Genomic DNA, 15,161 nt, shown 5'->3' with positions numbered 1-15,161 from the left:
CAGTCTGATTTTTAAATTTTATTGTTCAAATCCCCTTGGGAGATAGTGATCAAAATCGGAGATAGCGATCAAGATTCAAAGGATGTGCAGCCTTCCGCCGTCAAACACGCTTCCCTCCTCTCCGGATCCGACCCCTGAGTCACGGAGATCAACTCATCACCCACCGTCGCGATTGGTGATCGCAACGGACGAGACCTGGAGTATAAAAAGGGGGGAGATATCAGAGAACGGGGTCGCTGAAGGTCCGCATAAGACACCCGACCTGTAGGATCAGTCCCAAGAATCAAGGGCCGAACCCCCGAAGCCCGCCGACAACGAGCTGCCCCGACCGATCCTCCTGCTTACCTCCACGACCGGAGAGCCAAGACGATTTCACCTTCGATTCCAACCGAGATGTCAGAAGACGAGGTATGATCCCCCAACATGTGTAAACTCTCTCTCTCCCGCGATTAGGGACGGGACGCGCTAGATGTCTGTATTCTGTTTGTCCGTCTAAATAAATCGTCATGTGTTTTCATCCTGGGTCCGTTTATTCGAATATCGCCGTAAACTTATCGACGAACCCATACACTTCCTCCACTCGACCTGACAATTAATTACCCAATCCCGACGAGTCGGGATAGCCCAAAAAACCATCCATCCTTGACAGTGGGGTGGGTCTTGCTGACCTGTTCGCCGAAGAAAAAGGAGGTACGACTTCTGTCCTACCTCCTGGCGTTTCCTACATTACATTACTTAAACTTCGGGTTGATGTCTCCACTTGTTAAATTATTTATAAATGAAAAATTACAACTAGAACACTTCATTATGTATCCTTTGTTAAGAGGACAGTTTGAATAGTCTGATAAATGTTTTCATATGTTTAGCTATATACATCTTCAGATCAAACAATTCAAAAATTTTGGATCAAACATGGAATGAAAAAAATATTAAAATTTCTTTTTTTTTTTTACACTTATGTGTAATGTCTTCATTAGAAACAATGTAATTGTATGTTGCAATGTAATTGTAATTGCAATGTAATGTAATTGTAATTGTACCCTTGCTTTTAAAGCTCTTCACATATGATATCATCCAAATCCAGGTTTACACCTTCCTATTATTTATTTATTTATCTACCAAAATGTAACCCTAGATTCCTGGATTTGGACAATATCACAAGCAAAGAACTTTAGAAGAAAGTGTAGAGAATTGCAATTACATTGCTCATAATGGGGACACTACCATAAAAGTACAAAAAAAGAATTTTGAAATTCTTCATTCTATATTTAATGTGAAATTTGTTTTATGCTTGATCTGAAGATGGATATCAAAATATTTAACTGACCACTAAAAAAGGTAATATAATGAAGATTTTAGTTGCAATTTTTCAATTATAAAAAAATGGGATCATGCTCTGAACAGCAGTATCTTAAGTATTTATTTTAGAAATTAGTTTTATTTTTGTGAAACATTTAAGATATTTTAAACAAATTTTGTCATGAATTTTCAATTACTTTTAGAATTTGTAATATGTCAATGATTTTACTGTATATTCAAACTGTTAATGTGTTATTTTATTCAAATAAATTTTGTTAGAATATTTATGTGAACATTACAAAAATAATAATAATAATGCCTTGACTTTGGTCCGGCATAGTACACAGCCACCGGTGTTAACCGAGTATATCTCACTTAACCCAAAATAATAATAATAATACTAAAACAAGAATAGTAACAAGTCTAGAAATTAACAAGGCTTTCAATAAATTTTAATAAAGTTACACAAGTAACACTCTATTTAAATATAGATCTTTTTATATTGATGGAGAACTGCTAAGTGATATTTTTATTTATTTAAAACTTATAGTATAAAAAAAAAACACTAATAATAAAAGAACAGTCTGATCTCAGAAGAATCTGTACAATCATGCCTTAAGATTTCTACTTCCAAAGCATTCTTATATTATTTTCATAAACCAGTTAATATTAAAAGTAACAGTTTCCATTTTATAAACTAAAGTTTAAATTGTATCCTCTAAATAATTTAACATGTTCATGTCAAAAAAACTAAGGAGTATAACTTAGTTCTACATATAATTTGGATAAGTTTATTCCATTCTACTTCTAGTTTATCCTAAAGAACTGAATTTTTCAAACATCCTGAAGAACCACAAATGTCTACTCACTTTTGCTCAGTTCTCAAATATAATTATGTACAATTATTATTATAAACTAAATCTAGAAACTATTAAGACTATATGATTTGTTTCTATAACAATGTCACAAAGACAATACATGATTATTTCAACATGTAATTGGGCAATTAGTATGTTAAAATCAGGCAGAATATAGATGTGATATATCCAGGACATTAATTATATCAAGTATACCAATTATCAAGACAACAATGACTGTAAGAAGAAATAGGAGTAATATTCTAACATTTACAGAAGACATGCCATAGACAAACATCAGCAACATTCATTCTAAGTCCTTTCTTCACTAAATGTGTGTGTGTGTTTCAAGATTAACAATATAGACTTTAAGAAATAGAATTAAATAAACTGATAGTTTGCATCCCATCCACTTCTGCAAGACAAAAAGAAACCCTGATTCAGTCTATAGAGTGACAGTTGTCACATGTTCATCTGAAAGAACATAGAACCCAAACTTATGCTACAATACCAGAGAAATACAACATTACAAAGAACACAGTCAATGTGAGAGACACTATTTTATATCTAGAGATATTCTGCTAATGTAGACAATAGTCTGAAATCTTACAAAAGATTTCTTTAAAGCACTGTTTATCTACAATTCTATTTATAGAAATAAATATATTTATACATAAAAAATTAATTATTAAATTACAGTAAAATCAGTACAATAACATTATGTGGTTTATATTTAAGAAAGTATTTTCATCCAAAATTAAATAGACTCCAGCCTTAACAGATTATGAACAAATAATTGAACACTGAATACTAAAAAGTAAAAATTCAATGAATAATAGCAAGTAAAAATTGAATTTTTACTTGCTATTATTCATTAATTTTATTTAATTGTTAGTTTTTACTTGTTAAACCTGAAAATCATATTATAATTTACAGTTTTATAACATTCTGGCAGCTAATTAATTTTCCAAAATATGTTAGTAAATGATTTTCTTGAACATGAAGATATCTATTAGCCAACAATTTTTTGGACTTCAATCACACTAAATGTATAAAAGGAAATGAACTGTAACTTTTCAAATTCTTCCTAGAACTATTCTAGTGCACCAAACTAATATCTTTTGTAAAAATTAGAGTTATTGCTATAAAATTGTCTTTTTTTGTTTTGTTAATCAATTGACATTTGTATTGCAGTAGGAATTCACTAGATTGAATTCTCATTCAGCAATAAATGTTTTCCACAAAATTCTATTTAGGACCTTCATGAACTCTTGCACATTGCTCTAATTTATTGTGTGTGCTTTTTGTCTAGGTATAATGTTTTATCATACTACATTCTATCTTCATTATATAATCTATAGCATGCCAGTGTTTTCTATTTTTACATTTTTCAATAATATTTAACTTAACTTTTAAACTCATCATTTTAATACATTCACTGGACTGAATTAGCATTTTTAATTATTTTAATTGTAACAAGTATTTTCTTTGGGAAATATGATTTTCTAGTAGGAAGAAAACAAGTATAAAAGAAACAAAATAAAATTTGAAGGTATCTGTTTACAATGCAAAAAATGTCTGTCACTCTAAAAATAATTTTATTAGACCTAAGACTTTGTACATTATATTTTCTCTTATCTAAAAATAATTTTAAATACTCTTCATTATTTACCAAACATTTATGTGATTAAGTGACCATTAAGCTGTTAAGAAAGTATTGTATGCAGTAAACAGTTCTAGTAACAACAATAAGAAATGCAACTTCATTAGATAGAGAAATGTCAAATCTACAAATTAGTTCAATATAATGTCTCTTTTAAAAATATTTTGTATTATTTACTGCATATCAGAGATTTTTTAGATTTGTTTTGTTATTTGTAAATTTATAAAAGAATTTTATTTGTAAAATTTAAAACATATTCTATTATGTATGTGTATATACTGTACATTTATGTATATACTATATGTATGTGTATGTGTGTGTAAAGATAAAATAAACAGTTACAATTAAAAAAATAACTTACCTTGCAAGATCTATTTGCAACATCATTTTTTACAGAGGACTGATTTTCAACACTGTTGCCAAGAAACTGAATTGAATGATTCAAATATGAACTTTCGAAAAGTCCTAATAAATTAGGTTCTCGATGAAACATCACTTGACTTGGTGTTTGAAATGAACTTGATGCAGAACTTTGAACATTTAGAATGAAATTGGGTAAATATTCTACCCATAAATTTGGAAAATGATTAATAAATTTCTCTAGTTTGTCTTTGTACAGATTTTCAGTTTCACTATCAACAATACTTTTCTCTCCAATAAAAATATAAATGAATGGTTTAGTATCTTCATTTTGGTTATCAAGAAATATCTCAAAATCATTTATTTTGTTAATAAGAAAGTCATCACACTCATTAATTCTCTGAAGCAATATTTCATTTTCTAATGTAGAATTTAAAGTATTCTCTTGAAGCACTGAATCCGATCCATTTGGAATTGAATTAGTTAAATCTGATACAGATTCTTTATTAGCTTCTTCTACTTCTACTTCTGTAGTTTTGATTTCATCAGGTTTGAAGTCACTTTGTTCTTCAGTTTCTTCCACAGGTGTAATATCTGCTTCATTAATGTTGCTACTATTGTTGTTGTTGTGTTGTTGTTGTTGCTGCTGCTGCTATTGTTGTCATTGTTGTTATTATCACCATTGTCATTACTGTTGGTGTCACCAGTTTCATTATTGTCACCAATACTACTGTTACTATTATTATTACCATCACCATTTACTTCTACTGGACAGTTTGTTAATTCTTGAGAATTAGGTAAATTTGAACATTCACTGTTAACCTTTGGACTGTGATCAATTTCATTTTGATGCAAATCCATTTCACCACTATTCAAGTCATTTGTCACTGTCAAGTCATCATTGTTAAATATTTTATTAACTTCTTTTGTTTTCTTAATAAATTCTTTTATTTCATTTTCAAATAGACTAATTATTTCTTCACTATTTTCCAACTCCACTAAACGTATACCAACAGGAAACCCCAAAACTGAGAACTCTTTCAGTAATATTTTGCTAATTTCTTTGGGATCTAAACTATTTAATTTGTGAAAGCACATCCATTTTGAAAATACGTCGACCAATCGAAAAAGATAAACTTTAGTTTCGTTATACGTCAAAGGACCCACGATCGTAATTTCAACCTGCATTAAAAATAATGAAAATGGTAAGACAGTTATTAAATTTATTATTTCCAACACTTTTTATGCAATTATTATATTCTAAGAATGTTTAAATTAAGTTCCACAGCTGCTATACATGTATTTCAGATAAATGTATGATTCAGCTGGTGTAACTTATTTTCAGCCTAATTTATAACAAAAATAAAGAGAATTAATCATTAACAAATTCCATGTCATAGTTACTTTTTGGCATTTTATATTTTATCATTGAAAATAGTGACAGATGGATTCTGCAGTATTTGCAGATTCTCTGACTTTTTTCTGCTAAAAATCTTATTCCCCAACTTTCCAAGCCTGACATTTAATGTATGGACCCTGAAACTTAATCAGATTAGACTTCTCTAACAAATAAAGAGTATTGTTCAGTTTTTCACAACTTGCCCTCCTCCCATATTCCTATTTTCAGCCAGTCTTTATTTGATGCCTATGGACAAAATTTGTTGTCAGAGAGTATTTGAACCAATTCTTTGTTCTTGTTGTGAAATACTTCTTACATCATTAACTGTTTCAGAATATTGAAGGTGGGACATTATGTTTTTATAAAGTTAGTTATGGATGACAGAGTCTGCTATTTAGAAGTAAATATAATAGGTGTCCTGTTGAAGGGTCTGGAAATTGTAAAAATGTTTGTTAAGTACAGATGTCTTCTATTCAGGAGTGTCTATTAATGGAGGTTTCACTATATTAACCCTTTCTTTATGAGGGTACCAATCAGTCGGTACCCCTATTGTTAAGCAAAACTTTGGGAGTACCGATTCGTAAGCACCCTAGTAAAAGTCAATTTTTATAAAATTTATCAACAACAGATGTCAGTACTTGACAACAGCGTCTTGTCTATCGTCTGTTTCACATATTTTTCTCCAGGTAGTGTTTTGTTGACTTAAAAATTTTTATTTATGCTTTTTTTTCTTAATTTATTTTTTCTGGATAACTTTTTATTTCATTTTTTGCATATTCATGCAATAATATTACTATAATAAGTTCATTCAGCTATAATAAGTCAACATGTTATAAATATTCAAGTTGTGACCTTCAGTTCTGACATTTAATGTATTTTTTATTTTAATCTAAAATATCAGCAAACATTACATGTATTACTACTGATAATCATATGTTTATTACAAAAATTTATATTCTTGTTCAATATGAAGTGAATAAAGTATATTACTTCATTATATTAGTTGATAGAAGAATAAAGATTTGATTTCAAACAAATGTTTGATATAATGTTCAATAATTTCACAATAAATAAACATACATACATAAGTGTTATATAGAATTGTACAAAACAATATTCTACGTCTTTCTGGCTCAGTGCCAGCAAAAAACTAGGTATCTAGACAATGTTAATTTTGACAAAAAGTTACAAATTATCAAGTTTAAATGTAAGTTCTGATATATATTATTTTTTTTTCCTTGTAAATTTTTCTAATAATATGTATTGAAAAATATATTTTATAACTAAAGATATTAATAAATGTATGTAATTTTTTTCATATGAATATAATGATAATTTGTTTTTTGGTGAATTTTTAAAATAATATCACCTGACTGACCTATATTATTGCTTTAGGACAGATTACAAAATAAGCATAAACAAAATGTTGGGTGTGAAGGATTAAGCAATTGGTTTTAGTAGTTAGATTATTTAATGATTATCAGATAAATTGTTGATAAGTTGGTTTTCAAAAACAAAATAACTTGAAACAACATTTCCAAACTCAAGATATCTTTCTTGCATAGTCACAATGCAGTGACAGTTGATTTAAAACACTGGGCAAATTTTCATCCTTTATTCAGTTGGATAACCGAATGAAGGATGAAAATTTGCCGTGTTTTAAATCAACTGTCACTGCATTGTGTCTACGCAAAAAAAAAACATAAAACATGGTTTCCTCAAGATAAAATCAAGATATCTTATTTAAATAATAATCTTAGAAATAAAAATATATCTACAATTTAGCAAACTTTATTTGCTAGTCATATATAACATGAATGTCGGTTGTTCAATATTTAAAAACTGTAAAAAGTAACAATCTGTTTTTTTTAAAACAAAGGTATATAGATCATTTAACACAAAAAAAAATCACAATACCTTTTTGATAGTTTTTATGAGTTAATTGAAAAATAATGTAGCTGATCTGCTAGACCAGGGGTGGCGAACCTATGGCACGCGTGCCCAAAGTGGCATGTAAGAGAAATCATCTGGCATGTAATGTATCATATGATTTGTCTTTTTCAATCAGATTTTTTACACTTATTCGAATTAAAGCGTATTCGATTAATTTCTTTAAATATCATTATTCGAAGTCTAATACATTGGCACGCATTAACATCTTTAAAGCTAAGTATGCTTGCAATATGGCATGCGGACTCAAAAAGGTTCGCCATCCCTGTGCTAGACTAAGCTATAGAATATATATATACAGATATATTACATCAATCCAAGTATTCTGTAAAAAATCAAAGGAATATTTTGATCATTACGCTTGTTAAAATACAAATGAAGTGATCACAATGGTTGTTGTGACCATTGTGATCACTTCATTTGTATTTTAGGAAACAGACTATTATCTTTATAATTTTTTTCCCTCATTTTCTAGATTAAAAATATCATTTCTTATCAGCCTGTTCAGTAATTCACTACATAATTATTTGTAATTTTTAGCAATTTATATTAAAATGTTTTCAAATTTGTAAAAAGTAATAAACTTACCAGTTTCCAAACTCTATCTAAACATTCATACTGTTGATGTTTTGCTTTAATAGGAAATGATTTATTATCTTCACTACAGTCTGGGCATTGTTTAATAAATTCAATGACATCATTCTCAATATTCTTCCAATAATATTTCTTTCTCACATTTAAGCATGTTTCTTTAACATTTAAATGATCGTCATTTGAAATGTGACTTTCGCAAATTGCAATCTTCTGATTTATCTGTTTTGATAAAACTAAACGTAGTTTTTTACAAGCAGGAGGAAATGTTCGATATAAATTGCCTTGAATAACCTGCATGTATAAACACACAAAAGAAACAATATAAGTGTATAAGTAAGAAACTATTTAAGTAAATTTTTTCGATAGACAAAGATTTTTAAAAATTTATTAAAATAAAATGAAAAAATTCTTAAAAATTATTTTTTAAGCTATTAATATAAACAAAACAATATGAAAATTTATATTAGTCAAAATTTCTCACAGTATATTGAATAGCTTCTTTCAATAGTTCATTCTTTTTGCTTTCAGTTGCATCTGGATAGAAACTTCCATGTACTATATAATTAAAAATATCTTGATAAAAACTATTTTCTCTTGCCATCTTTCCTGGAAGAAAATTCCACATTCAGATTAATGATTTACTAAATCTTTACTGTATATATTTTAAAATACAGTAGGACAGTGTAATGCAACCAATACATTCCAAAACATCTTGGTAAGCAGAAATTTACATAAAATAGCAAACTCTATTATTAAGTATTTCCTATGCTAATATATCTATCATGTATTTTTACTTTCCCTTCTGTTATATATAACAGATGGAAAGTATGGCAATCAGTCAAAAAATGACCCCTCCAAGATTTTTACATATTTGGACCTTGAAACATTAAGAAATGCAAAAACATTCAGTTTTTCTCTGTATGTATGAATGTTAATGTGTGTGGCATAATTTTGTTTATTCCTTTTGAAGCTTAATAACTCCTATGCTTTCGAAAATTTCTGAAATTTTGCAGGGAGGTTTGTTTATTAGGGGAATTGATACTGTTAAATTTTGGTGGTTAAAGGTGGAGGGGGGTGGAGAGATAATAGGTGTTGTATGTGTCTCCAGTAAGACTGGACTTAATGATGATTTCTCATTACTAGTATTCATAATTTCTTACGAAACTCATCCCCATACTCAAAATTAAGCTTTTTGCCATTTTATAATAGTTAAAAATATAAAAAGTTTTTTAATAAATTATAACAACAGATGGTGCCACCAAATGTTGCCAGAAAAGTTAAGCAACTCGTTGCTGGATTTTTTAAAGATCAGAGTAGATTGTCATCACAGCCTGTACTAACTAACTATTACTACAACTAATGTCAATAAGCCACTAATTGTTTTATTGCATGGTAAATGAAAACTTTCTTCCTGATTTTAAGTCAGTTAAATTACAATGTTATTATTTTATTGTACTCAGAATAATGCTTTCTTTAACATTTAATTAACAAATAGTTTTGTTACATCTGATTAATTTTATTTTTTAGTTGCAGTTTAACCAGCATGTCAGTAACCCCTGAAAGTAATGGATGGTGGTATATTGTGCCTTTCTGGGTGACAAAAAAAAACTTAGTGATCTCATAGTTTACAGCAGGGATCGCCAAACTTTTTTAATCGTTGACCCCCTACAACTTTTCAAAACCTCACATTGACCCCCCAAAAAAGTTTGTGTTACAAGCAAAAAAAAACTCTTACTATTTTAATAATTTCTTTTAATTTTACATTTATTGTATATATTTGAAATACTAAAATTAAACAACCAGTGGCTTAAAAATGGTTGTAGAGATGACTAACAACATCAGTGTACTATGAATCAGACAAGCTTATAAATGCTGCAGATGCTTGACATGTACTATGTAAGTAAGAACCAGAACACAGACTCGGCAATTTCCATCTGTTCTGCGCAACTTGAACCGTAGCCATTTTACATGTTGACAGGTAGCTGTACTATTAAATTCATTAAAACAATATTCAAAAACATAATAATATGTATAGTTATATTTGTGATTTTTAGTTTCAATTTTTCAATCAACCCCCCAATAATGTTATATTGACCCTGGGGTCGATATCAACCACTCTGGCAACTCCTGGTTTACAGGATAAAAATAAAATTATTTCATAAATGGTGAATAAAGTATTTGCTTTTGGAGAGAAACTAAGCATTTATTATAAAGAAATACAAAATTAAATACTTCATAGTTTTCCAACTGTAAGAAAGTTTGTTTCCAAAGCTTCACAAGATGGTATTGATATTTCTCCAGAAAACTATAAGATCAGGTTAAATTATTTGATTGCCTTATTCAAGAAATTTAAGAGTAGATATCAAGTTTTAAGAAATGTTAAGAATTATCTGTCACCCTTGTAGTAAATCCCTGGTACTAGAAATGGCAACTACTACACAATTAGCTAAACTGGATGTGATTATGCAAAGCTATTTGATGAATTTGTCGAGTTCAAAAATGATACAAATCTGGAGGTTATTTTTAAAGAAAAGAGGAAGGAAAAAGAGTATTCAGAGTTTTAGAAATTAGTGCCTGTCAAATACAAGACTGTGCAAAAATGTGCTCACCTGATCCTCATTGTTTGCATCAATATATTTTTGTGAATCATCCTATTCTAAAATAAAATATGCAAAGATAATACATAGAAATAGCTTACTGATTCTCATCTTGATGGTGTATTGAGAATAACACGTATTAAAAGTTTTTCTCAACATCAAATATTACACTAAATTTTTAATAAATGCTTGGTTACATTTAGATTTTGAGTTTTATTTTTTAAATTATTTTATATTTGATGTAGGCCTATAATGTACTAAATTGAAGCTCGTGTAATGTTGCAAATGTATGTGGTTCAAGAAAGAAAAAAAAAACAAGGTTGAGTATGACTGACTTGGTGTCATTTGTTGCAAACATAGGAAGATAATTGAGAGTCTGGTGGGCTGATTGCCCTACTACTTTCCAGTTATATAGTATGAATCAACTTTAATTGTGACTGGAATTTAAAATCAGCACATAATTCACTACATTATATAACATGCAAGTTATCCCTCCAAAAAAATTATGGTATTTAGAATTATCAAATGCTGTCCCTATATTTAATTCAATAAGGCAGAAAATACAAAAGTTTCATATTAAAAAAATTAGTTGCTAATTATTAATACAATACATGATGGTAAGATTGTGTATCTTTAATACAAAATTTCATAACTAATTAATCTATTCTCACAACAGCTTAAAAATTTAGCACTATTTGTTGACATTTAGAATAGTAATAAAAATGTTTGCATTTGACACTTCTAATATAACAGATTTTCAACAAAATCACAATGCAAAAATATGAATGTATCAAACAAAATGACATTAGTTGAAATTATACAGTCCTGAGACAGATGGTAAAGCAGACAGTTGTGTGTGTGTCTGGGTTTATTTATATATGACTGTTTCATTTTAAAATTTTATAATTTAAAATATTCCTGTCTTCAACAATTAATAATTTAGTATCAAAAGTAAAAAAAACACCATTTAACCTGACAAAAATTTTATAAAAGCCATTAGTGTTATTATTAGATTAAGAGTTATTGATTTACTGACATACTGACACACTTTTGTTTCTATATTTGCATTTCTTAGAAATTATTGAATTCTAAATGAATATTGAAACAATGCATGCAAATTTAAATAGCATTATTAATAGCTATCTAAACTTGCATATGTTTGTATATAAAATAGAAATATATGAAGTAATAATTATGAGATGTAACAATTCATAAAGCTTTATTACTTCATGCTTTGCAACCTATAGCAAGCATGGACAACTAGGTACATTTTGAGAACTGTACACAACTAATCAACATTAATAAAAGGCAACGATGATAATAGAATTACATATATATTAGCAGAGATATCTGGTGTTGCTTGAGAAAATTTGATATTGCATCTTTGACATTGTAGAAGATTTTTAAAAATATCATTCACATTCAAAAACAGTTTACATTATATAGCAGATTGGTATACAATGATTTTAGTTTCCAAATAAGGTAAAACAATCTTGTCAAATATAGTTCATTATTTTGATAGGTAACAATGGCAAATGAGCTTTTAAGTTGAAAATTTCATCATATTTCTAGAGCTGAAAACCAGCATGCTCACTTACAGAATGATTTAGTTGCTGTTTGCTCAACACTGTTTATTCTCAGTAATGCAAAAGTACCAAATAATCCAAAAAGTAGACTTCTATGATATTGCAAAAGCTAGATATCAACTTGAAAATTGATCTAGGAATTTCAATTAAAAATCTAGTGACAACATAAAATAACTTAGTAACCTCTAGGTACATGACCTTATGTTTAATAATGCTCTAATACTACAGAACGCCACAAATTTTATTAAGTTAGATGCATAGGTTGCCTTGCTGTAGACAGAGAACAGACTTTTTCAGACAAGTGTTACTCATTAACCAAAAAAAATCTCTCATATATCCAGAGAAGAAAACAATTTTTGGAAATTTTGGTTGCATTTGTTCATACTGTCTTCAAATGAAAAAATCAAATTAATTTAATCTAGTATATGCTATCTAAATACCATTCTATATAGTTTATTCAATTATGAACTATACTACTATAAATTATATTTATTTTTTATATACAGCTTAATTCTGAAATCAGTTTATATGCAAATCAAAATAATTAACATCCAAATAATTCAATTTTAATAAACTTTACTACATGTTTATAATAAATACAGGGTATAACCTCAGAAATAAGTTCTTCATATGCAGACAATAAAAACAATTTATTTTCAGTGTAAACTTCTTGCTTTCCAGTAGTATTTTCATCTACTAGACACTTAAACATTGGAAAAGAAAAAGAATATTGCTGCAAAGCAAGCAGCTAACACTGAAAGCTAAACAGTAAAAATCTTGAATCCAGTTCTCTTTATAAGCAGAAACTCATTTTAACAGATTACTTGGGCCCCAAATATCATCCGTTTTTCCAAGAATCCATTATATCGCAAACAACAGATTTTTCATACATCCAGGAAAATATCCATTAATCAAAAAAATTTCCATTTAACTCCCTACATATAAGAAATATCAGTAATTGCAATTATTCAGTCTCTTGAGATCTTGATTCATTATTCTATTGAAACATGCATGTTAAAGATTGTGTTATATATTAAGCTGTATGTGTGTAGGACAAAGCTGACAGAAATTGTATATACTGTACTGTACTGGGAACACAAAAGGAGGTAAATTATATATGCTCATTAGCACTTCACAATTTGTTAAAAAACTCATTCATCTTAGTTTGTTTTGATGCTTTCTGTCCATTAATTACAACTTCTAAATATTACCAATGTCATGTACTGTACAGTCTGTTCGTTTATGCTTAAACTCATCAGGAAGGTCTTCATGACTCGGAAAAACTCAATGGCCTTGCTAAATTTCGGCACTGCACTTGGATTAGAGTCAGAATGTTCACCAGGTGGCTCCTCCTCAATTGTATCAGACTGCTGACTATACAATTCTTCAATTGTACATATTCTAGATGTAACAAGTGTATCACTGAACTCTACAAATTCCCAGAAACACCCAAATATTAAATGAACGTTGAAAAAACACAAAGTTTACAATAGATGAGGCTAGAAAAAAATCCATTATTCTGAGTTATGGATCCACTAAAAGGAGGTAAAATTAAATTGATTTGCTGAGACCTGAAAAAAAATCCTTGAAACGAGATTCTGCTGTAGTTATAAAAATAGTTTATATCAACACATGTCTACAAATGCTTGGTTTCCAAGTTTTGAAGGTTTGTCTATGATACATAACTGTTCACATCACTTTACAAAGGTCTGTCTTGGTTTTTGCTATTAATAAAAATGTCTTATCTCCCACAGATGATTTCCTTCATCACTAGGTACTGACAGAATCTAGTGGTTTTCCATTCTAACATGTACTCAAATCAGAAGCAAGCAGACATGGACTTTTTGTATGGGTTTGGAAGACTACAATGCTCTGGAAGCTCATTGGTTGTACCTAGGGTTACCACCTATACAGGTTTGATCCAGATATTCTGGGATTCAGTGAGTTATCTCTGGGCTCCAGGGTTAATTAATATTTCTCTGGGTTGTGCAAGTTGAAATGAATATGTACAAAATTATATGCAAACTGTCATGTATATTTCTTCCCCATGTACCGAATTACTAGTGTGGTGGTCGTTGGCTTGAACACAATGTCTATAAACTGGCGTATGCGCAGTGCTGCTGCATGCTATGTAGTTGTACTCTCTCTTGTGATTGTTCTATTGAGAGTGACATGATATAGCCTACATAGGTGACAGTTTGATAATCACTGTTCGTGTTGGTTGATGATTAATGGTAAGTTATAGTATATAGTTACTCCTATTGTCCCACGCTCTAGTCCAGAGATGGGCAACCTTTTTCTACGTAAGGGCCGCATTTCAAAACTTTTGAACTGACGCAGGCCGCACACAAGAGAAAAGAGGGGGAAACTGTCGGTAAATCACAATTCTTTATTCATATATAATTATAAATTAGCATATGTATACTTAATATAGCTTCTGGCACCGATTTAAATGTAATATATCGAAAATATTTGGTTAAATATTAGTCACCGCTAGTTTTAAATTAGTTTCAATGTGTCTGTTAGCCGGTTTCAATGTGTCTGTTAGCCAGTTTCTTGTTTTAATTTTTACTAAATTCATTGCGAAAAAACTTTTCACAAATATAAGTTGTAGAAAATAACATTTGAATATTTGTTGGATATATCATTAAGCTGGGAAATTGATATATTTATTCATATTTTATGCCATGTGGGCTGCAAAAAATATTACTGCGGGCCACATGCCGCCTGAGGGCCACGGGTTGCCCATCCCTGCTCTAGTCAGTCTCGAGCAGGTTAAATAGCGTTACATAACAAATGGTTCTGTTGGACCCTCAAAAAATATATAAATATATATATATATATATTTTGATTTTC

General features: G+C 29.4%; 1 protein-coding gene across 2 annotated transcripts in view; it reads right to left on the bottom strand.

The window, feature by feature from the left end:
- LOC136974635 (uncharacterized) overlaps window positions 1–15,161 on the bottom strand; it is a 38,985-nt gene that overhangs the window by 12,480 nt on the left and 11,344 nt on the right. Inside the window, exons 2-4 of one of the 2 annotated variants that reach the window (XM_067269559.1) lie at window positions 8,604–8,728; window positions 8,117–8,413; window positions 4,182–5,361 (exon numbers count right to left, since the gene is read on the bottom strand). In XM_067269559.1, the coding sequence (XP_067125660.1) occupies window positions 4,702–5,361; window positions 8,117–8,413; window positions 8,604–8,723 (1,077 nt within the window). In that variant the 5' untranslated portion in view covers window positions 8,724–8,728 and the 3' untranslated portion in view covers window positions 4,182–4,701. Of the gene's footprint in view, window positions 1–4,181; window positions 5,362–8,116; window positions 8,414–8,603; window positions 8,729–15,161 lie in introns of those variants that run through there. The other variant, XM_067269560.1, reaches the window with a different exon arrangement.

Source organism: Centruroides vittatus, unplaced genomic scaffold (assembly GCF_030686945.1).
Source record: "Centruroides vittatus isolate TY-2023 unplaced genomic scaffold, ASM3068694v2 contig_352, whole genome shotgun sequence".
In the NCBI taxonomy this organism is placed as follows: Eukaryota; Metazoa; Arthropoda; class Arachnida; order Scorpiones; family Buthidae; genus Centruroides; species Centruroides vittatus.
The sequence above is the reverse complement of the archived record's forward strand: the minus strand, read 5'-3'. Positions and strand labels throughout refer to the sequence as shown.